This window comes from Acanthochromis polyacanthus, chromosome 10 (assembly GCF_021347895.1).
Source record: "Acanthochromis polyacanthus isolate Apoly-LR-REF ecotype Palm Island chromosome 10, KAUST_Apoly_ChrSc, whole genome shotgun sequence".
NCBI classification, from domain to species: Eukaryota; Metazoa; Chordata; class Actinopteri; family Pomacentridae; genus Acanthochromis; species Acanthochromis polyacanthus.
In genome coordinates, this window is record NC_067122.1 from 36213384 (window position 1) to 36238679 (window position 25296).

Genomic DNA, 25296 nt, shown 5'->3' on the forward strand with positions numbered 1-25296 from the left:
ATAAATAACTTTGAACAAAATGGTATTATTGAAAATATATATAGGACAAATAAACAAAACAATGTAGACAAATAATATGGCAATTCAATAGGACAAACAGGAACAAACAGAAAATCACAGCTTTTGCTGGTTAACCCAGAGTTTGGTTTTCACTTTCTTTTAAGTTTCAAAGTCTTTAGAGTTTTCTCCTTGAGTTTGATCAGCTCAGTTTTTGATCAGTTCAGTTCAGTTTTTAGTTAGGAAGGGGGGGGGGGACCTTCAGTCCATATTCCATTGACAGTTCAAAGGGGGAAAAAAAAAAAAAATCCTACCAGCTCGCCACTTCATTAAAGAAGATTCTGTTCATTCTGGAGTCTTTGGGATCCAGGTTGTGAGGTACACACAAAAAAAAACTGACCTGAGGAGGTCAAAACAATACATAATCATAAATCTATTATGTTGCAACATTCATTCATAATTAAGTTTACCGGTAAACATTCAAGGTTCATCAATACAAAATTCAATGCATTATGCTACGTAGCACTTCAGAGCAATATGGCTGCCGCTTTTGCATTAGTTGCAAACAACCATCAAAATATAACATTCTCAGGGTGCTTTCACCAAACTAGCCCTGCCGAACTAAACATAACAAAATCAAGATTCAAAAATACATACTTGTTATGAAAATTGAAACAAGCCAATTACCTTAGAGCGACTGCGTTCGTAAAACACGCTGTTTTAGAGCGGGAGTCCGGGCGAGTCACCAAACAAGCACTGTTTTGAACAACAGTCAAAATAAACAATCAGATTAGCCTCTATCATAAATGGGGTTACCTTTGCAAAGGGTTAAGGCATCTTACCGGTGCTTTAGATGGATGTGAAGTGTTCAGATAGGCTTGTAAGTTGCGTTTGTCTTTGCGAGACGCTGCACGCGATGCCACCAGCCACAGCAGGAGCCGACCTTCTGTGTATTTCCGCACAGGAGTATTTAGCAATGCCGCGGCGGAGCAACAGCCAATCCGAAGCGGCTAATGTCAGCTGACTACGTAGTCAGCTGGCAACGTCAAATTGTTCATGAATGAACACTGATAGCACTATGGATCTGGAGTTACAATAACATATATTTAGCTGTGAGTATATCAAAATGCAAACTAGAGAAATATATCAAGTTAAAAATACCAAAAAGAACTGGTCACCTCAGGTGGTACCGACATCTGAAATTTTGGGTCCTGGCCCAAGGACTAAGTCACCAATTAAATGGTGTATAGATGATGGCAGATCAATAAAGGTACACTTTGATTATTCATTTACCCTCCAACATTCATCCAACGTACACAAATAATCATTTTCAAATTATAATGTGTGATTAAAATAGTTAAAATAAAAATCTAACATTTTCTGTTCTGGGTCTAGCCCGGATTACAGACTGGGCAGACAGTCTCCTCCAAAAGCTTTCGGTTCACCGTTATGAAACCTTGTAGCTCAAAATGACAGAACCACAAATACCTCAGGATGCAACAAGGTATGTTTATTTGTCAAGTTCACAATTTCTCAGACTTCTCTTAGACTCCCCTCAGCTCTAACAGAGTTTCTCTGCTACTCAGCAACACAAGCAACAAGGGCAGGAAACGCTGTTCCCTACTGTTCTGTAAGGAACCGATACCAACTGTTACGGTAGCTGTCTGGTGTAATCTATCATTAATAATGACTCATATGGACGCAGAAGGATTTTCCTCATCCAAAAGTTCTGTTTACACAGAATTTTAAAAGCATGTTTAATACTATTTTCAGCTATTAGATGGTACCTTGTTTGTACAAATAACTTTGTTGCATCACACTTGTTTTAATTTTTTTTCAAAATTATCTTATTTTTCAAAATAGAGTTTTACTAATTCATTGCTACAGAATACATAAAGCAGTTTTTTTAACATAATTGCTGTAATTTTGTAATAATTTCATACACGAGACAGAGACAAGAGCCAAAGCTCAGTACATGTAAAGTATTAGAAACTGCAGTGGTTCATCACGTTACAGCCGAGGAGCTGTGGGAAGAGTTTACAAGTTAACAGGAGAAAAAAGAACAGAACACAAAGAAACAAAATCTAGCAAATATGAAAACAGCAGGGTAGCTACAACTCCACAAACAGCTGCTCTGTCGTGTTCCTTGCTTTGGAAAAAAATATTAAAAAATCAACAAAGCAAATTGCGCAAATCTTTAGAACATGAGTTGACGGCTTAATGTTAGATGCTTAAGAAACCAGCTCAAGTTTTAGCGCCAAAACCAAACCAGCGATACAGTACAAAGTGATCCGTAAAAACCTCTGGTAAGACTCCACCAGCGCTCGAACGCTTCAAACCTCATCATGATGGTCAAATCATTCAGGTAGGAGTGTTAGCAGGAAAAAGAAAAATCAAAAATGTCACATAACAACCAAATCCATCAACTTAAGACTCAAAAAATTACAAAAGAACAGCCGCGATTTAAAGCATTCAAGCTGCAAACACCAATTAGCTCACTATATCGTCATTATATACACACACAAATGGGAAAAATAAACTAAATCAAAATCTTTATCACCAAGGAAAACTTGAAAGCAAGCAGTAAATATGATGTTACTTATCGTTTATTTACAACACAGAGAAGCTATTTTAACAGGTGTATGTTAGTCAGTGGACCACATGAGGGTCTGGTGTGGGTGACGAGTTTAACATGCAGTGTTTCAGTGCTCCCTCTAAGCCTTGGAAGTGAAATGGGACCACGACACTCAGCGATAGAAAGACAGACCAGCTCGCTTCCGTTTCACACCTACAAACCTCCACAGCTTTCATTATTCGTATGTTATCAAGGATTATTTTCGACATTAACAATCATTTTTCCCTGACATTACTTTTCAAATATTGTGGTGTTTCCCCTGAACTCGTCACAACAAGAGGGCTCGTATTTAAGCAAATCCACCACCATGTTAAATCTGCTGCTGCTGATATCTTACATTCACACCACATTGACTAGAACTGGAGGAATTGACTCTTTGCTGCTGCAGGTGTTTATTTAACCTCAATCCACAGATGAACAGAGTCTGGCTAGTGCAGATACAGCCCTGCCACCAGCTCGTACCTAAAATCCCCGCTGTGGTCGTATAAAGAATAAAAACTTGGTTATTCTGGCGCAGCATGAAGCTAAACCGCCAAACTCTGCTTCTGTTCTCTGATCTGTCCTTCTGTCTGTGGTGGTTGGATTAGTAGCAGTGATTATATACGCTCTAGCAGCATCTAGAAGCAATCCTCTTGTTGACTGTATTCAGCTGAAATAGCCGTCTTTAGTAGTGTAGATTCATTTGTATCTGCGGCCGTTAGCTAAACGCAGGCTAGACTGAGTCTTATCAAAGCATTAGCATTGTTTTTTGCATCGTTACTGTGACTAGCTTAGTAAGAATAGCAGCAGCTAGCGTTTGTATGCGCTATATAAGCAAACAATATGTTAAGCTAAGATATAGAAGCTAATACTGCCTGGCACGTTACTCTTACAAAATGCGTTCTAAGCATGTTTAGCCTATTCAGAGCCGATGCATGCAGCGATGTGGGTCAGCGCGGTCTATAAGCTCTATGCTAGCGGCTAGGTGGCGGGAGAGCAGGTTTAGAGGGAGCACTGATTGATTCACTGGTGTCACATCAATATATCCAGGTCGTCACCGTGGTCGTCCTCCTCCGTCACCCGTAGCGACAGCACCTCCTCGTTCAGAAACAGTCCGCTGAGGCGCTCCTTTCGGGCCTGTCGCTGCTCTTTGAGCTGGCGCTTCCGGAGAGCTTTCTGCTGGAGCTTACGCTGCTTCGAACGTTTCTGAACAAAGAGACAGAGTTAGCGAGGATGCAGAGAGTCAAGGGCAGTTTGTAGCAACGTAACACAAGAAAAATACACAGAATATATTAATTATAGTAAGACTGACGTGTGTGTGGCACAATATGGTGAGAAATAGTAGAGCTCAAGAACAAAGTTAGGAAATGAAGGATGGGATGCCTTCCTGTGTGGGCCAAAAAAACAGCCAATCAATGTCCGACTTTTTCTTTCCTGCCCTCTGTGGATGGTCCATCTTATCCCTTATCTTACCATATCTAAGTGATTTAGTGAACTTGGTAGCCATTATAATGTTCTGTCCACTAATTATTTGGAGTGAGGAGAAATAATTAATGAAAGAACATTCCGAGAACAGCTTCTCAATGCTAGAATTGATGACAGGCCAACATACAGCTGTGTGGCTGTTTATGGGTTTGTAAGTGGCCACAGAGTGTTCATGAGATAAAAGAAGCATCACTCCGTCACTCTGCTGAATCAGAAACACTTTCTGTGGCTGCACTGACTCCAACAGAGAGACGGATCTTCTCTCTAGGTGACAAAACTGCGTCAACATCAGGAATGGCTGCATTGATTATAGCCAAAATAATAAACATTATTTTTGAGTAAGGATGATTAAATTTTTTTGTACACCCTCACCATAAATAAACAGAGCCCTGCTTTCACTTCCATGTTATGTAATAAGCTGCTAATGTCCCCATCTTTGCATGAAAACACTGATTAAAACAAGGTTCAACGTCTCATTTGCTGAAAATCTGCCTATCAATAGACACTGCAATTAACTTATGTTCCCCAAATGCCTCACAAACCGGCCAGAACCAGTCAGCTGTGCACGTAGAAGCCTCTAGTCTCCACTTAGTTACTACAGCACAGAAAATACCTGAAAAGAGTAAAGTCAGGTGTTCTTATGTCAGATTTACCCAAATTAAAACGACGTGGTTTTATCTTCATGAGCCGTTTTTTTTTTTTTTACTAGCAGAGCTGCAGATTATTTTAGTAATCAGGTGTTCTATCAGTTATTCTGCCGATTAATCTAGTAATCGGATTCAGCACTTAGCGTTACAGCATCAAAAGCGGAAGTGAGAACTGTGCAACAGAAGTAGTTTTTGTTGAGCCGACTCACACTAAGAAAGTCTGACTTTGTTAAACTGTCTTCATAGTTCAGCCTCTGATCTGATAAATGTCGTAAACACTAGAAAAGCTGCAACAGGTAAAATAGAAACCTCCAGTCAAATTTAATTTATATGGGTCCTGGTCCATATCGGAGTAGTGCGTAGTGGAAGTTCAGACAATTTTGCCTCAAGGAATTTTAGTAATTGAACAACTCGAGAAATTGCTTCAGCTCTACAGCACATATTAAACAACAATGTTTCACCTGATCAAGTTCATTCTCATTCTAATGATGAGAAGGCAAAATTCAGGAAATCCTACCGAGGACTTAGAATCTTTCACTTCAAATTTCAACAAAATATCAATAATTGGAGTGTATCAGCTAGGTTTGGACCAGGTCCTGCAGTATTCTGATCAAGAAGATTGTAAAAAATAAAGCGCCAAATTCAGAAGTCTGCTGTTGTTTCTGTGTGTCAGACACCATTTTAGTAGGAAAAGTATCAAACTGAACTCAGTGTAGCACATTAACAAGTAGAAAAATAGAAATCCTCTCCCATTTCTACATGCACATGTTCACAGTTCTTACTTTAGAGTCTCGTATACGTTCTGCAGCACTGGAAAGGTTGCCGTCGCTGTGAGCTCGGCTAATGTTGGCAACGCTGCTTCCACTACAGGCTGAGGCTGTTCCACCTGGATAAAAAGACAACACAAACACACAGCGTTACAACCAACAAGATGTGAAACAAACACAAAATAAACTAACAAAAACACTGAAACTCTTTTCTATTACAACTTTTTATTATCGCAACAATTAAAGTCCCTTGCTTTCAATGATCTGAGCCAGAAATATTCAGATTCCTAAAGACTCCTCTGTTACCGTCGCTGAACAGCTGATTACCTGCTACAGAGTTGGAGGCTGTGGATCCGGTGGAGGAGCTGGCTGAGCTGACCATGCTGGCGTTGCTGCTGCTGGCTCCGCTGACGCCGCCTGTGCTGGCGCTGCTGTGGCTGCTCCTCTTCCAGCCCTCTCTGGTGCTGCTGGCTCGCTGCCTCGGGCTGTGCTCTCTGATGTAGTTACGCACCTGATGGCGTCACACAGGTCAATACAAGAGAACGTTGGAACAACAGCTAAAGCAAAAAGGCAAGTAACAGACTGCATGCATACTCAGTTTTTCAGCTGATAATGGACACGTTATGTCATCTCCATTGTGCAGATAGTGGAATTAAATATCAGAAATGCATTTATATTTATGTTTTATCTGCATGTAAGGAAAAAAAATGGATGACAAAGTTTTAAAAATGACACTTTTATGGTAATGAAACAATGACAGCTAATAAAAATGTATTTTCATGATGGCTTATTGTATACAAGTCCACTTAAGACTGTTTTTATCCTTTTCCCTTTAACATCTCACTGAAGCTTGGTGTAGGGCTGCAGCTAATGTGGTTTATTTGACTAATGCTTATTTATTAACCTTCTAACACTCAAGGGTCATATAGGAGGCCTGTCTTTTTTAAATTTGGGCTGTAAAAGAGTCAGAAATCATACTATGAGTGACTGCTTTTAGCCTTTTTTTCAGAACAACGTAAGCTTTCAATGTCTGGCAATATCTGACAAACTATGTGTTTAGACAATGAAACAATAGTTTAGAGTGGGGAAAAACAAAAATTGAGTTAGATTTTTCACGATTTCACTAAATTAGGAACTGGAGTTGAACATGAACAAAATATGAACTATAATAAATATTTACAAAAATGTACATGGGATTTTGTGATGGACGTTGTTGCACATGGTTCCTTTGACACACTGTAATACCCCATAAAATGCATCTTCTCTTCTTTCAGGAATAGTTTGAATTTTCTTTCGAGCGCAAATGGTTGAGGATTTATGGTAAAATGGGAGCAGGTCGCTCCCGTGGGATTTAAAGGGTTTACATGTTTATCCTTTCTTAGGTAACTAATTAACAGTGCCATCAATAAAAATAAACAGCAATAAACATAACAAAATGTCATTCCTTCTAATTTCTTGATTTAACATTAGGGATGTCCATATTGGCTTTTTTGCCAATAACTGATATGCTGATATCGTCCAACTCTCAATTTACAATTCCAACATCAACTGATACCGATACATGAGGGCTATTTAACTCATTTTAGGTAACATCACGTCTCCTGTCGTGGAATTAACACATCATGCCTCATTTTATTGAGATGCTCCATTGGATGCATTCTCAAATACAACAAGGCTTTGCAAATATAAACACTGTCTGTGCAAAAAGAATCCTCGGTTCTGCCTCTCATAACCAACACTGTAAAGTCATTGTAAATCGCAAGTTTGAAATCCGAAGGACACGTGGAAATATTTCCGAACCACAAACATATTGTTAGTCTGGCACAGAGAGCTTGCAAAAAATGATAACAATATTGACTGATATTAAATTTTTATGCCAATATCGGGCCGATAACATCAGGATGCCGATATCCCTATTTTACGTATTTAGTTTTCTGCCTTTTATGACAAGCAAGATCATAAAAATCTTTGCATTAGATGTATTACAGATAGTAGCACCAAGAATACATTCATTTAGGTTACAAAAAAACTACAGTTACAGAAGTGAATCAATTAATCACACATTCAATCTAAGTATGAGGTTATGCATTTAGTTTTTGGTCATTTATGTCAAAAAAAATCGTTAAGTCCTTGCCAATGACAAACAATTACAGAAACAAATCAGTTAATCGCTCCATCAATTTAAGTATGAGGCTATGTGAGATGCTGTCTGTGTGTTTCAGAGTTAGTTCTCACCTGTTTCAGTTTCTCATCGGTGAGACAGTTGAGCTCGATGATGAACTCGCTGTCGGTGGGAGAGATCTGAGCACAGGGATCGATGATCTTGATGATGTCCAGCTGCTCTCTCAGCCCCATCTCTGTGCTCACCTTCCGACTCAGGTACTCGATGTACTCCACCTGAAAGTGACAACACAAGGTTTTGTTCCTCCAGACTGACTATCATGATGTAGTAGCAGTAAAAATCCTACCAAATCCTGCAAAAAAATAAAATAAAATAAAGCAAAATAGCGGCTTGGCTGCAGCAATTCTGAGCACATAAAGGTGCTCTGGTTTGTCTACCTGTTCGTCGTTGGTCATGGCACTCCACGGCAGTTCATCCAGGTTGCGATGAGGGTGAGGTTTCGGCTTCCTCTTGGAAAACAAACACGGTGAGCTCGGGACACTCGGGATTATGTCAGAGAGGACATCACTGCCGCTTGCGATGTCACTTCCTGGCAACTGGGGGGGGGGCAACAAAGACGGGCCAACAGTGAGGTGTGGAGACATGAACAGAGGAAGAAAGGACTTGCAGCTACAGTTTGATTTGAGTTAAAATCCATCCATCCAGGTTCTAACGGCTCACAGAATGTATTCAGTACAGAGTATATATCAAACACTTATAACACATTTAAATTAATATTAAAACTGGCCCACAGAGCAGCTAATTATAACCTACCTGCCACTCGAATTCACTGTCAGACCAGTCCCAGTATGTGCTGATAGAAGAAGAGACATCGCTGCAAACGCTGCCTTCAGGAAATAAATCCAGTGACGTTAGTTCTTGGTCATCCAGGAGGGAGTAACAGTCATCCTGATCCCCCACAGACACCGAGGAGAAGAGCTCCTCGCTGCACTCTGAGCTCGCAACGCTGGTCCCACAGGATGTGAGGTTCCACCTGGAGAGAACAAAGAGCTCGACGTCATGCAAAATTATAGGAGTAATGTCCTGAAATGGCACTGGTCGTTTCTCCAGATAGATTCAAGATTCAGGAGTCTGATTTGTCACAAGCTCATAGAGCGTGTGGAGCTGAATGCAAAGGGACTGCTTCATAACACTGGTAATAAACATAAGATGTTACAAAAACAACACTCTTTAAAACATGGAAAAGTCAGGACGAAGGAGACTGTGAAGCTTAAATACAGCGTACATTGTGCCACGATAGGATCCAAGTACTCATCTTACAGATAAGTTTAGGCATTTCAAGTAACTGAATCTATGAGAAACACATCACAAACAAGGGGATATGACAAATAAACAACAGAGATACAGGAGTCAGTCTGGTGAGAATAACATGTAGACTTTATTTTTCTAAGCCTTCAAATTAAGAGAGTAAAAAGCTGCTCTACCACTCTCCTACCAGCTGTAATTGTTAGTCCCAGAGGCTTTTCAGCAATAGAATTACTACACAGAGGCTTTAATCTGAAAACATTCACACAGTTACTCATGGAATATTTTAGATTCCTTCCACTTTGCCAACCAGACTAAAAAAGACCACAAGATGCACAGCGACAAGTTAAATGTGGTTCTTTAGGACAATCCCAATCACACACATGTCCAACCTCACATGTTGGTGTAAGATTTCTCTAGATTAGACACATCCATTAGAAAACAATTTCAACAACTCCAACAGGGCTAAAACTAGAGATTAACAGATCATCAACATGACCAATTGTCTTATCCAGTACTCAAATTCCAGGTTTTTCCAATGATTGATATCCTAATTTTAAAGATCTAACACTTCATTATTTTTTTAAATGGACCACTTTGTCTGTCTTTACCTTTAGTCACTACTCTCCGCTGTAAGCAAAGTCCCACTTCAAGCACTATTTAATTAACTGCACATCCCAAGCAACAGACTATGAGCACTGAAGAATAAATGTTGAAAGTTCCCTTTTATTTAAACCCATGAATACTACTGACAAAAGCATTTTAACAAAAGTTTGTGTTGGAGTTGGTCTTAATCTACATTTGACATAAAGATGTTCATTTTCACTACAAATGTGTTTCAGTTCCAAGCTGTGGATTCTCAGTTAAAGGTCTCCTTAAATATTAATTATTGGTCTAATCAATATTGGCTCAATAAAAAAACTAAAAAAAAAAGCATACATATTCGTCTCTAGCCAAAAGCAGCGACTACCAGAGATCTTTGGAACCATCAGGCACTGACTTTAACAAAAAAAAGTTTTCCTACCACAACCTAAGCTTAGTTACTGTTGTTCTACTAATTTGTCCAAAAAGTGAATTTATTTTAATGCTGTTTCATATTTATGTGACATAAGTCAAAAACAGACCAACGGATTTGCACAGCGTCACTGTAATCATGACAAGTGAACACTACATCAGCTGTCTGCTGACGATCACTTGGTTGTGATTCTACTACAAATCCACCGCTGAGGACTTATCAGGTGGAAATGATACAAGGAACAACTGATTAAATTGTGGAGGTGTTTCTGAGTTCCATCAATTCCTGCCACCTGCCACATATTTAAGTCGGTATCTGTACATAACATACACATGCAAAACACACACACCTGTGCTCAGCATGAGGTCATTTTGTTTGTGGATACATCTACATTAAATGGTCACATTCTATGGTGCTGTGATTTCTGCCACACATTTTCCAAGATTTCATCCGTCTGAAATGATATGACTGAGCAGCCTTGGTGGAGTACTGCGCTCTGAGTGATTTTCTTGTGTTACTAAGTGTAAAGATGTTTGATGACTTAGCAGGTAACTGCTGCTTTCAAACTAATCCTTAAAGCTGCTGTCCGGAGTTTCCGTTTGTTTTCAATTCATGTATCATTTTTTAACAAAACTTAAATGTGTTAGTCTAGTTCGATACTATAATATAAAGTTAGTATGACGCGATATGAAAATTTATTCCTGAGCTCCGCCTTCCTCTCATAGACCCCCATGTTATTCCAAAAAGCACCGGTTGCTGCCGACCAATCAAGTTCGAGCTTCAGCTTTGTCATGCTGTCAATCAACGGTTACGCGCACACCAAGCAAGCCCATGCAGAGGTGGGCGAGCTACGCACTACGCAACCGCGCGCACATTTGTTTTGCTTGTGGAGGAGAGAGCATCAGGGATCAGCAACTTCCAGAAAAGTTACCAATCCCACAGCTTGTCAGGCCAAGAGACTGCAGGACGTTTTTTGGCTCGGGGTGCTCGCGTCGCTCCCCGACCACGGCCTCCATAGCCCGCCTGACGGCTTCGTTTGGATGCCCGACCTCTGGAGGAAGATGTTGGGGCGTCTGGGACATACTCTTCGTCAGAGGAGTCATGCAATTCTGAACTATGTCAACATTTGTTGTTGTATGACTGATCCTTTATCTCCTCAGAGTCGGTTTATCCCACTGCCTGGTGACACACGTGTGTGAACACACACCGACACACACTCTCTACTTGCCTGTTACTGTGGAAACGGTGCAAAGGATCCGTTCTGTGGCAAGATGAGAGTTGACAGCCAAAGTCACTGACGTCCAGAGTTCCCACATCGCTGAGGTTGGCTCTTTGGGAGAGGAGAGGGAAAGGCTCCTCTGGCGCCAAAAACTTCTCATACAGAGATTCAGACATGGTCAGATGTACCTGATGAACAGAAACAGAGATGATAAGACAAAAATAACCGGCTGCCTTTCAATACAGCAGCAGCTGAATAATTACCACCTGTACAATAAACACATCTGACATTCACAGAAAGCTTCATAAACATAGTGTGCAGTGTTTGTTACTGTGTCCATATAATTACGTAATTCAAAGGTTTTTGCAAACAGAAGTGTTGGTGGCAGTGTTTAGACAACAGACACACAACTGAGGTTTTGATTTTTTTGTGGTAGCAAACACTAGATAGACAGCTAATTACAAGAGAAGACAAATTATGTTGGGCTTCTTTAGTTAATTAGATACTGTAAGATTTAAAACACCCCTGGACGCCCTTCATGCACTTCTTTGACTGGCTTTCTTAGTTTGATGTGCATCAACATGAGATCATTCAATTATCCTAATGCATGTTAATGTCTGTACATGCATGTATTTTCTCTGTTATGTTAACATTACAATGAATACCTATGTACTTTGATAAATATGTTAAAGAGGTTAAATTCAACATAAGTTGCTTACATTCACATTAAACCGTCCCCCCCTCCCTGGTCATTACTAAAAACAGGTCTTTAAAAACAAAAATTAAACGCTTCATTGGTGACAAATTTTTAAAATTATCTGGCATCACAGCCCTAAAGGGTATGCAGACATTTTCAATAGTAAAATGTGCACAATAATGCATAAGCTGTTAGATTTGTCATTGTGTTGTATGGAGTAGAAGTGAACATTGCCTACAAAACACAGCTGCTGATCATTTTAGGTGAATTTCACATGCAGAAATACAAATATGCTCCTTTTTATGTTTTGCAAGTGAACAACATCATTAGAATAATAACAACAGGCTAAATTATTTTGCACCTATCATACTAATGTTGGAAAGAGCTTCATAAAAGGAGCAAAAAGCACCAGTTAGACAAGAATAAAACAGCAATATGTATATTGTATAAACATGGCACACAAAGAAGGAAAAAGAGTAAAATCAGCCATAAGACAAGAATAAAACAACAATATATGATATATTTTATCAATGTTTCACATGAACAAGGAAAAATATAAAATGCATCTGAATATTTTTTAAGATTTCATTTAATTGCACTGTAATGTTTGGACTTCACAACACCAGACTTATAGCACATCATCATAATCTCAAACCATACAATCTGCACAGAAATATTTGCATTGCTGCATCTTTGCACTTCTAAATTTATTTTCAAACCACTTTACATTACTGTTGTCTACAGTGTATCAATACTGTGTTTATTCATTTAAATTTCTCATCCTTGTACATATTGTAAATATTATTACTATTATTAAGTGTTTTTGCTGATGTAAACATGTTTGCTGCTGTAACAATTAATTTCCCCTGGCATGAGGAGCAATTAAGGATTATCTTGTTTTATTTTAACAAATATGCTGCACACCGTCACTAATAAGCAACAACTTTCTTTTTTTCACGTATTGCCGAGTAGTACAATCTGGGAAGCACATAACGCTAGTAAGACCTTCGCTAGTAAGAAAACATTTGTGATATTATTGGCTAAATAAACAAACAGATGATGTGTTCTTTTACCAGCTAAGTACGTCAACCGCACTGCTCCTGCTAATTGTTGACACTGCACATAATTTATGTATTCAAGTGTCGCAAATAGCTAGAAATATATTCAGTGGTAGTAATTATAATAGTAAAAGTAAAGCCGCAAAGCACGTGAAAGTCCAACATCAAAAGAAGCTAGCTACATTAGCCTGTGCATAAGTTACGTAAACCGTGCCGTGTTTATAAAACGTGAACATTTAGCCTGGGACAACACAACACCAGCTAGCATCGTTAGCTGCATGCTAACGCTCCAAACCTACACCCAGCGTTTACCAACCACAAACCCACAAGTAAGTAATCTTTTCTCCATGATATACAAACTTTGACTGTTCATGAACATGGCGAAGTTTTTATTTCGAAGCTATCGACGTTAGGATACCAACCTTGAGTTGTTCAAACAGCGATCATTTCTGCCACCTCCATTTGCGAATCCTTTCTTTTCCGCCGATGATCTCAGCAGAGCTGTCACCGCGAGACTCCCGGGAGAAGACGAGAGTCATGTGACATGAAGGCGGAAGTTGTTGCATCAACAGAAAGCTGGCAGCAAAGACAACACAGACGGCTGTTACCTTATATTTGTAATTCTGCTGTCCGTTCAAACTACATGTTAGTCACCTGTTAGTCATGTCTTCGAGCCATGCGAAGGACCCTTCCTTTCTGGGAGGAAGGATACCACCAGAAATCGAGTCGATGTCGAAAAACCTGAAGGATGTGGACCAGGAGCTTTTCAGAAAAATACTAAAAGGTACAGAAAATTAGCTACGACATGATATAACTGTTACTGTCGCTCTAAAACAACTATTATAACCGAAACTGTGTGCAACGTCTCTCATTGCAGCATGTCTATCTATTGAAATACAACAGAAATGAGAACGCCCCTGTGCAATTTTTCCAAATAACCTAAAAATATTTCATCTCTCAATAAGCGCATTTTTAGAGTATTTTCCCCAATGTACTATAAAGGACATGCTCTTAACACTATATTGAAAATACAACCTCCAAAGTAGAAACCCAATGCAGCAGAAGTGAATACCCACGTTATAAATCATGTGATCACTGAAATTAAACTCATTCCACTGATTTACAGTTATCCCAACTGGATGAAAACACCAGAACTTTCTCAGATTTGGACCTCTGAGCTGTATCTGTCTGCATCATGGTCCCACAAGTAATATACTTCATAGAGGAACTGACAAACCTGATTGAGAGAAAATGTTACAGGAAGCTCTGTGACCAACTAAAAATTGTCATGTTAAAGTACAGTTGCAGCAGAATGTAGGAGGCAAAAAACAAACCGTAGTACCACTACTAATTAGTGATTGTCCTTCTAAAATCACACAACAGGGCTTGCACAATGTAGCAGAGAAGGACGTTGCAGATGGAGGGAAAAAACTTCTGGTTAAATATTAAAAGCAAATTCTTTGATCAGATGGACTACCACAGTGAATGTATGGTCCTGACAGTGAAGCACAGAGGTAGGAAGGTGATGATATTAAGCTCCATGAGTGCAAAAGATGCTGAAGAGATGGACCTTAACGACGGCATCGTGGTTGTCTGTGGATATCCCAAAATACTTGCTACAAAGTGCCCTCTATGGCAATGATCTAAAACAAACTCTCAAAATCACCCACAAGTTTCTAAAGAAGGAAAAACTAAAACTAAGGCCTGGCCATGTGTGTCACCTGACCTGAATCCATTAGAAGACCTGTGGGGTAATGTAAAGAGAAAGGTAGAAAAACACAACCAGTCCAGGAGAGAGGAGGAGGGATCTGCAAAATATAGTCAGTGAGTAAGGGGAGGAAATCTCTGCAGAAATTTGTGCCATGCTGGTATCCTCAATGCTGAGGAGGGTTGAGTCTGTGTTCATGTAGTGAAAGGTGGACTGATTTTTGCTGCTCTGAGCTCCAACTCTGGGGCCTGCATTTCTAATATAGTAAATCTAAAATGTTGGTTTTTAATTTTGCATGAGAGCAAATACTCTACTGTTCAACTAAGAAGTGATGCAATTACTGTAAGGTGATGCAATTTTGAGTTATTTGAAATTGAAGTTATATTTCACAGGGGTGTGCTCATTTCTGTTGTGTACCGTACATGAAATAAAATCTAACACTTACAGCTGCTCAGGTGGTAATATTTATGAGAGTTTAGTGTAAAAATGGCACAAATGATGGTATTTGGACTAGACTGGTGACATCCCTGTTTGTTCATTCTGTGATAAGATCCAGCCGCTGATGCTCAGATTGAGTGGAAGCTGTTGGACGTGTCCTGAATGTGTCTGTGGATTGTCTTCTATCCAGCTGTGGTCAGTGCTTTGGAGGGGAAGGACTGCAGAGAGGTGATGAAATCGATAGCAGAGAGCAGCGTCATCCCTCAGGAGAGGCTCAGTCACATCATAGCTGGGATGCACAGAGTTCTGTCTGAGGCCATCCGCATCCCAACACCGTTACTGAAACAGGAGGTGAGCTGGTGCTAAAACACTGCAGGTTTTATGCTGAAACACAGCGATATAATGTGCTTTTAATGACTGAAGTCCATTCAGCTGCTTCAGTTTTAGGGTCCCAGTGTTCTTCATGCTGAGTCACAGTCACTCTGTGATGGATCTCTGGGGTACTTCAGGTAGAACAAGTGTTTAGATTTTGTACTTTAGATTCTAAGTTGCAAGCAAACATCACACATTTAGATTTTTACTTGCATGAAAGTTTTTTCAAAACTCTTTTTAGCACTGAAATATATTTAAAGTACAACAAGTAAAAATACCTTTTTCTGCAGTATGGCATGTGTCAGAATAGTATTAATTATTAGATTATGTTTGTGGATGGGCTGCATAGTGGAATAATGGGTAGCATTTTCGCCTGGCAGCGAGAAGATCCCCGGTTCAAATCCCGGCCTGGGCCTGGGATCTTTCTGCATGGAGTTGGCATGTTCTCTCTGTGCATGCGTGGGTTTTCTCCGGGTACTCCGACTTTCTCCCACAGTCCAAAAATATGCTGAGGTTAATTGATTACTTTAAATTGCCCGTAGGTGTGAATGTGAGTGTGATTGTTTGTCTGTATATGTAGCCCTGTGACAGACTGGTGACCTGTCCAGGGTGTCCCCCGAGTCAGCTTAGATAAGGCTCCAGCACCCCCCGCGACCCTAGTGAGGATAAAGCGGTGTATAGAGAATGGATGGATGTTTGTGGATGCATTATTGCGCTCATCACTTTATGGATGAAGCTGATAAAAGTCACTATTTTATCAAGTTTATCTGCTGGTTAGCTTGTGAATTTTCCCTCAAGGATAAATAAAGTTGCATCTGAATAACATCATAATCTATTTGCTAAAAATGTTTTTGATTATAAGACTCTATCTGTAAAATATCTGAAGTTAATTTAATTAAATGAATGTAGTGGAGTAAAAAGTATGATATTTTCCTCTGAACTGAATTGGAGTTTAATTAAAAAGTAGCAGAATAAAGTATAAGTAACTCCCTTTTGCTCTTAGATATGGTACTGGAGTAAATGCACCAGTGATAAATGATTGATAACACTGATTACTTTTACTTCTCTAAGTAACAATGTCTCTTAAGAAAAAAGGTTGATAAAATGGGTGACTTTCTTATGGTTTACTGATGCAGGTGTTTTCACTTTATGTGCTATGTTTATCTGTTAATTGTTATGATCTCTTCTCATGACTGCTTGATTAACACCTCACTCACTCACTGACATTTTTTTTTAAACTGATTAAATAAGTCTGAGCAAGAAGCTAATAACCAGAAAAATTTAAACATCTGTGTGGTTATTTAGTACAGAAAATGCTGGTTGCTTTCTTTGTAGATGTAGAAATATCATTTTTGCACCATAAATACTTTAAATACATGTAAAACTGGTTATCATTTTGTTTGTGTCCCTGTTTAGGCTTTTAAAGAAGATCTACGAGAACTAAGGCAAGCACCCATTATTATTGCTATTATTACTGTTCCTTCTTATAATAAACACAGCTTCTAAATCCTGGAATCATTGTTTCTGTCATCAGGATACCTGAAGACTTCATCACAGATTTCTGCAGTGTGGTTTTTGGAAATCGGTAAGTTGATTTTACAGCCTGACAGTTTACATGTTTGTACGTTTTTTTCCGTGTAGCCAAATACAGTCCAGGATTTACGGGCTCAACACCCAACAAAGAGTCTCCTAGATGTCTAGAATTTAGATTTCTGCACAGTGCTGCTTTCAGGTACAGTTTTGTGTGCAGTGTTTATTTTGCTCTTTGTCTTTATTTTTTTAGTCGTGCAGTCCTAGAAGCGGCTGCTTCCCAGAAAGATCCTCAGCTTCCAACAGTAGCAGATTTTAAATGGAGAGTGGATGTAGCCATTTCTACAAGGTAAGATACAAAGAAAGAGATTTAATGTGTTGAGAAACATACTGATGGCTCCAACTGTGTCATCCATCCACTATTATCTATACACCGCTTAGTCCTCATTAGGGTCATGGGGGGCTGGAGTCTATGCCAGACGACTTAATGTGAAGACAGAAGACACCCTGGACAGGTCACCAGTCTGTCACAGGACTACATAAAGAGACAAACATTCACACTCACATTCACACCCAAGGCCAATTTAGAATCATTAATTAACTTCAGCATGTTTTAGACTGGAGGGAAGCCAGAGTACTTGGCGAAAACCCACACATGTACAAGGAGAACATGCAAACTCCACAAAGAAAGATGCCAGGTCCAGACCGGGACATGAACCGGCGATCTTCTAGCCGTGAGGTGACAGTACTAACCACGGGGCGGCATGGCTCAGTGGGTAGAGTGGCCGTCTTGTAACTGGAAGGTTGCCGGTTCGATCCTCGGCCCGTTGAGCTCATGTCGAGGTGTCCCTGAGCAAGACACCTAACCCCTAATTGCTCCTGATGGGTTGTGGTTAGCACCTTGCATGGCAGCTCCCACCATCAGTGTGTGAATGTGTGTGTGAATGGGTAAATGTGACATATCATCATGTGAAGCGCTTTGGATAAAAGCGCTATATAAATACAACCATTTACCAAGTCACTGTGCAGCCCAAACTGTTGTCATGTCTGCAAAATGTTGAAGACAACAACAATCAATCAACAGGAGGATCAGACTCTTCCTGTCTGAACATGAAGCACTACTCCTGCTCCAGGCTCTCTAATATCACACATCGACTGCTGCAGCTCGTTACTGGGAGGTCTCTCTGCTTTCATGGTCAAACCTCTGCAGATGATCCAGAACGCAGCAGCACGTCTGGTTTTTATCCACCCTAAAACAGCTCATGTCACCTCACTGTTCAGATCACTTCACTGGCTTCCAGTTGCTGCCTTCAAAAAATTCAAAACTCTGGCACTTGCAATCAGAATTAGAATGAAAGCAGCTCCCTCCTACCTGAACTCTCTCATTCAGCTCTACACTCTATCCTGCTCCCTGCGCTCAGCCAATAAAAGGCACTTGATACAACCACCACAACAGATATCATATTAAAACTGTTCATCACTCAATTTCCCATTTCAACACATTTTCTCACTAAGAGGCAGTTAAAGGGTATTCAGTATAGGCTCCATGAACTGTGCTTATCTTTGACCTGTTAAATTCTATTATTGCTTTTACTATATGACCTCCATATAATCCCTGATGGCAGAAACGTCGTCCCCGACCCATACGAGAAGTATTACTTTACGTTCAGAAGGGCACATGTGCCCAACTTAAGTCTACAGTCAACTAAAGTTAAAAACAAAAGGTTATTGGTAAAACTAGGTCATAAATCTGCAACAACTATAGCTATTCTTCACATTTCCAAGCCTTTCATAACAGAAAATAATTGGTCTGATGAAACAAGTCTGCAGTGGCAGAAAGAAGGTGACAGACATGACCTGGGTCAAAATGAATTAGAAAAAACTACCAAATGAGATCGCTTAAACTACCCCAAAGGAAAGAAGCATTCCCTCATTTCAAAATGTCCAGACATTATAAGAGACTGATAATCCATTTTAGGATTTTCTTTATCAGGTTTGTTATTGGAATCACAGCAAAGCTGGACTCTTCTACTCTGTGGTTCCCCGATGGTGGAATAAGTGACTGAATACTGTTTGATCTGCAGAGTCTCTCTGAGTCTTTAAGAAAAGACTATAAACCAGCTCTTCACTGAACACCTTTGCATTTGACACACTGCAAAACAAACAAAAAACAATCCTATTACTGCTTGTAGATGCTACAGTCCTATTATCACACTCAAACTTGTTTCATGGCTCTCATCCAGGTTCTTTTCTCCTGACGCTTTGGATAAAAAGTCTTACAATTCTACAATTTCATTTAGCGGACGGTTTTATCCAAAGCCGTCCGCTAAATGAAACTGTAGAATTGTAAGACTATGTCAGATTTGTTAAATAACTATGACTGATAAATATGACACAACAAAAAACAGGTAATTGAACTTTTCTGATTTGTTGTCTAAAAAATCTTTCCTGGAACAACATCTGAGTAAAACCACGTGACTGATGGTTGATCTTTGGGGAAGCCGGTAGACAAACACCTCAGAGAGAAGCTTTCAGTGCCAAAGATATGGCCACAGTTTAAAAAAAAACAACAACATAAACTGTTCCTAATTCTTTAAGTAGATGTTTTCATTAAGTGTAACTTTTAAACTCGGTGTCTTTGTTTTGTCCTTGTCTTCCAGCTCTTTAGCCAGAGCCCTGCAGCCTTCTGTTCTCATGCAGATGAAACTATCAGATGGGAGTTTTCACCGCTTTGAGGTAGCGACTTGTTCCTGATTGTGCATGCTGTTTTACATTTTACTTCACAATCTGTTTTTATTCTGAAGCTATGCATGAGTGTCATTCTTCCATTTTGATACTGGTACTGAAATATGCCTCAATTCTTAACCTTTGAATCACCAAAGGAGTCAGTAATGAAGCAGTTTTTGGTGGTTATGATCTTGATCTTGTAGCTTGTCAACAGAAATATTAATTTTGTTGTTGAAGGTGTTTTCTTTGCCTCTCACTCAGATACAGGTGCTAGGAATCCCTAAAAGTTAAAATAAATCTAAAATAATTCATTAAATCAACTTTATAAAGAAGATCAAAATGTCTTTCACAACACCAGGCATCATCCTCTTCACTCTCAGAGATGTGTATTTATATTTCAGAGATTTTTTATTTCATCAGTTTTAATTTACTTTACACACTTTGACAAACTGAATTAATTCCAGATTGTACTATTTAGGTGTCTAACTTTGGCCTGCAGTAACCTGTGTAGATTCTGTTCACATGACTGGAGTTAATTGCGTACTGTAGCTTGTATTCCCCGTTTATCTTCAGCCTGCGGGTTGAAGAAGTTGGTCGGTGGCCAGTGGACTAATGGAGATCTGTTTCAGTTACATAATAGGATCACAGCGGAATAACTGAAGTTACGTCTATTAACTGCGGTCTAAACCACAGCCTGCCCCTGACCGAGTGCCTCTGAAACTGTGTGACACAGTTTAGACCAAACTAGAGCGGAAAATAAACGTTCTACAGTTCAGAAATAAGCACAACACACAGCAGTGTAGTCATGCAGACATGGAGAATAACAGCAGCTCACTGTGATTATTTTAATACAAACACAGAGCAGACAAACATGAGAAGCTCTGTAAAGTTACTAAAACATGAAGAGTCCTTCCTCAGTAGGGGGCGCCACACTCCACACCTGACAGTTAAATTCTGAATAAAAGCTGCATTTGAGACTTCAGCCTCTGCTTTCAAAGAAGGCCACTAATGTGGACAGAAGCAGGAGGGGGAGGACGATGTGACGTTGTACCTGGTGCAGCCGTTACATAATCAGATTAAAGCTGAATTAGAAGATTAGCGGCGACAACATCCGATGTGCACATTCTATTGATGGACGCATCTTATCTCCACCTGATATGCGTTTATCAGGATTTATCTCTGTGCAAACCTAAAGAGAATCTAAATTAAAGCACCATTAAAGATGGCTTCACCGTCTCTCTGCTCTGTGTTTTAATTAGTACATGCCGTCTCCAGTACAGCTGCAAACGCTGATGACTCACGCTCAGTTTGAACCTTCAACACGGTGATGTGAGGGACACAAATTAGAGGAGCTATAAATAAAAGCCTGTTGTTTTGGTCCATTTTCACCATGTACAGAGACACTCGGTGTGTGATTACAGGTTTTCAGTCACTCTTTTTGTGACTGTATTTACATTTTTAAATATCAGTCTCACCCAGCAAACAGGTATGTAACTGTATTATTATTATTGTTGTAGCTCCACCTTATATGTGGTTATTTTCATACTACGTTGTTGTTTTTCTCGTTCAGGTGCCCGTGTCCAAATTCCAGGACCTCCGTTACAACGTGGCTTCGATTCTCAAAGAAATGAACGATCTGGAGAAGAGGAGCATCCTCAAGATCCAAGACTGACGCACCAGCTAGTTATTGAAGTAAACCGTTTAACTTCTGAGACGCAGTTTTGTACAATTTTCTCATACGATGATATAAAAGATGATAATAATCTGCCTGTTATGATCTTGTCCTCTGATGGTGTTGGCATCCAACGTACCTGACTGTTGACGGAGTGCAAAAAGATAACTTCATGTATCTCAACCTGCATTTAAAAACAAAATCAGACTCTTTTAAACTGTACATATCTGCATTTTTTAATAGTGCTTGTTGGATCTGAGACGCCTGAGAAACTTTAGTGTGCCAAAATATAGCTGCCTACAAATGACCAATTGGACACTCTCACTAAAGCCCTTTTCCACCCAAAATGCTCGCAGCTTTGACTGCTTGGTATTACTTTAACATTTTGATCCACAACTTGGGTCAAAAATGACCCAAATCCAATGGAGAATGAGTATCTCCTGAGCCACACTGGGCATCAAAGGGTTAAGGAGCTACAAGGTTCTCTCAGACCATTTGTTGTCTTTCATTGTGGTCTAAAGACCTACAAAGATTTGGCAAAAAAATCTTTTTTTTTTCTACATGACTCGAGGTGGTTTTCCCTGCAGGACTCTTTGCATGTCTTCCCACCAGCAGAACCTCACTGAGGGCTGTTTTACGGTCAGAAAAAAAGTTCAGATTCAGATTCAGAAAGAACAGCCCACTCAGTGTCCTTGTTGTGTTTTCTCTGAAACATCGCCAGCTTAAATGTAAAAGTCACCGCATGACCAATCTGAACAAACCCTCTGTTTTTCTGTGTGTTTATGGAGCTGGTGTTGTGTCCAGTAGCTATTATTTATAGCTGTTCTGGTTAAGTCAGAGTGGATGTGGCGTTAGAAGCTGTGGGATTCTACGCCCCAACGGGAACTGAAAGGCTGATTACACACCTGTTTCTGTAAATATATCAACGCTATCCTGAGTTCCTGCAGTGCAAAAACCGCCTTATAGTGGATCAAATTCAATCCGATTGAGTCCGACTCCCCTGAGCAGAGACTTTTAGGGGAGTTACATGATTTCCTCCAAAGATTCCTGACCCTTTGAGAAAGTTCCTGCAGTGGAAATGGTCCTTCTGTCGCCGTTTAAACTGGTACTCATTAGAGACTGAATCAATGGCTTCTTTTTACTCATGTTTTTGTACATAGAGTTCAAACCATAACAAAATAAAACACATTTACTCATCTTGTGGCATAGCCTCATAATCTGTGAGGTAAAATGCTGCTTTTATGTGTTTTCTGTATTAACATCAACACTTTGTCCTCTTCAGCCACAATTCTGCAATAAAATTTGTCCATTAGTGTATTTTTGCTTCAGAGGTGTGATGATTTCTACAGTGGCAACATAAACAGAATATAGAAATGAAAAAAAAACTGCAGACAAATCAGTAAGACATTTACTTTAGCACTCCGAAATGTTTTTGTACAGCTGTGGCAGATCAGATCTATGATTGAAGTGGCCTCTCTTTAAACCTTGATTTCTCCAGTTATCGTGGAAGAAAACACTTTGAACACCAGACTAGAGCTGCTCTGCAATCACCACATATCAAGGTGAAGGTGATTTAAAATCCACTTCAGTCTCCATTAATACAATCTGAATGTTGTGTTCAAGGTTGGTCAAGTTGTAGGAAAATTCGTCCTAATAAAGTCTAAACAGAGGTTAAGCTAACTGTGTGTCTCTCTTATTGGCAGTGTCAGTCTGTCCACTTTCATCATTTTAATACAGTTATATAAATTATGAACCTTGTATTGAAGATAAAGACTCTTTTTAATCACTCTAAATATGGATTAAATTAAACTGTAGCTTTCAACACCTAATCTATACTTTTTTATGTAACTTCAGTCTTATTTTTGACAGCACGTGGTTTTGTCCTTGGTTTTGAACATATTGACTCTTACTTCTAATTAGTCAGTCCATCACTTCAACACAGATTGAAAAACTTCATTAGTATTAGATGTGTTGCTTTAGAGCAGGGGCGTTAAACTTATCTTTGTTCAGGGGCCACATTCAGCTCAGTCTGATCTCAAGTGGACCAGTAAAATTACAGCACAATAACCTATAAATAACGACTACTTAACAATTTTCTCAACTGGAAATTTCTTGAGAAAAATAAGTTTCAGGAACATTGTACCGTAGTTTTTCATTTACAATTTACAATTTACAGATGTCTACAAAGAAACAAAACGTTTAGTCACAGATAGCTAGAACTGAACAATTTAGTATTTTACTTTATAATCAAAACAACAAAGGTTAGACAAAAAAAAAAAAAAAAACAAGACAAGATATTACAGAAACGAGACACAAAATGACAAAAACAAGGAACAACGACAAAAAATGAGACAACACGAAAAAACAAAACAGAGACAAGAAGTCATAAAGTGACAAAAAAATGGACAAACAACAAAAACAAGACAAGAAGTTACACAAATGACACAAACAAGACAATGAAATGACAAAAATGACAAAGCAACAAAAAATAGACAACACAAGCAAGTCTAAAAACACAAAACAACAAAAACAATACACTAAACAACGGATTAAGCAAAGCACAAAATGACAAAAATAAAACAACACAAGTGAGACAAAAAGGAAACACAAAACGACAAAAACATGGGACAAACGACAAATGTCAGACAAAAAAGATTAAAAAAATAACTAAAACAAGACACAAAACAACAAAAGAACAATTTTACTTTATGATCAAAATAACTTGTTATGGTCATGGCTAAGACAAAAAACACAAAACAACAAAAACTACACTAAACAACGGATTAAGCAAAATATAAAATGACAAAAATAAGACAAAAAACAAGTGAGACGAAAAGGAAACACAAAATGACAAAAACGATAAACAAAACAACAAAAACGTGAGACAACAAAAATCAGACAAAACTCAGACAATAAACAACAAAAACAAGACACAAAATGACGAAAGAACAATTTTACTTTATGATCAGAATACCTTGTAAAGGTCTAGAAATGATTTTAAATTCATAGCTTTACAAATTTACAATTTTCAGTTAATGTCCTCCCTGTAATTTTTACAAAGTCATCCCAGGGGCCGGATTGGACCCTTTGGTGGGACGCTTTCAATCCGCAGACCACATGTTTGACAACCCTGCTTGAGACATTCATGGTTCCCAGAGGAGGAATCCTACTGACTGATGATTCCCTTTCACCTTTAGCACCATCAGCCAGTTCTTACTTTCAACTTTTAGTAAAACATCTTTACAAATAATGCTCGGATCGCAGGGAAATTTAGTACAGATACTAATCTAGAGTATGGAGAATCCAGGAGCTGTCATGTGATGAACACTGATGACTTTATGATTGAAGTTCCAACTACTGAATACCTTCATAATAAACTGGGTGCATACGCTGAGGTTCAAGTCAGAAACAATTGTACCTTTCTACGGAGCCCCTAAGGTGCCACGGACGAAAAAAAAATATAACTCGTGCTCACGAGATACTATTCGTGCGCAAGAGATACGAAAGCCTGCTCACGAGATACGTATTCATGCGCACACTATACCAAAGCGTGCGCTCGAGATACTTATTCGTGGTCACGTTTAAGTTAAAACGTGAGCACGATATGTTAAAGTGTGTGCACGCTTTAAGATAAAACGTCAGCCGGCGGGAGGAGGACTCAGGGATATTTACCAAACCTGAGTCCTCCTCCTGCCGGCTGACGTTTTATCTTAAAGCGTGCACACACTTTAACATATCGTGCTCACGTTTTAACTTAAACGTGACCACGAATAAGTATCTCGAGCGCACGCTTTGGTATAGTGTGCGCATGAATACGTATCTCGTGCGCACGAATAGTATCTTGTGAGCACGAGTTATATTTTTTTTCGTCCGTGGCACCTTAGGGGCTCGGTACTTTTCTTATAGTTCTGTCTTCTGCTGTA

The 25296-nt window shown here is 39.3% G+C and overlaps 2 protein-coding genes across 3 annotated transcripts; one reads left to right on the top strand and one right to left on the bottom strand.

Moving 5' to 3' along the window:
* Positions 1–1486: 1486 nt before the first annotated feature.
* Positions 1487–13466, bottom strand: fam199x (family with sequence similarity 199, X-linked). Its single transcript, XM_022214001.2, has 8 exons — positions 13349–13466; positions 11181–11359; positions 8446–8665; positions 8070–8228; positions 7746–7907; positions 5838–6021; positions 5526–5629; positions 1487–3817 (listed from the first exon to the last, which is right to left on the bottom strand). The coding sequence occupies exons 2-8, from the start codon at positions 11345–11347 to the stop codon at positions 3644–3646; spliced, it is 1170 nt and encodes a 389-aa protein (XP_022069693.1). The 5' UTR covers positions 11348–11359; positions 13349–13466; the 3' UTR covers positions 1487–3643.
* commd5 (COMM domain containing 5) lies at positions 13460–22690 on the top strand. 2 transcript variants are annotated; one of them, XM_022214002.2, is made up of 7 exons: positions 13460–13710; positions 15263–15423; positions 16861–16889; positions 16979–17029; positions 17228–17323; positions 19635–19710; positions 21272–22690. In XM_022214002.2, the coding sequence occupies exons 1-7, from the start codon at positions 13590–13592 to the stop codon at positions 21371–21373; spliced, it is 636 nt and encodes a 211-aa protein (XP_022069694.2). In that variant the 5' UTR covers positions 13460–13589; the 3' UTR covers positions 21374–22690. The 2 variants fall into 2 exon arrangements, with proteins under 2 accessions (XP_022069694.2, XP_051810191.1); XM_051954231.1 differs by lacking the exon at positions 16861–16889 and having other exon boundaries at positions 16944–17029.
* Positions 22691–25296: the final 2606 nt, after the last annotated feature.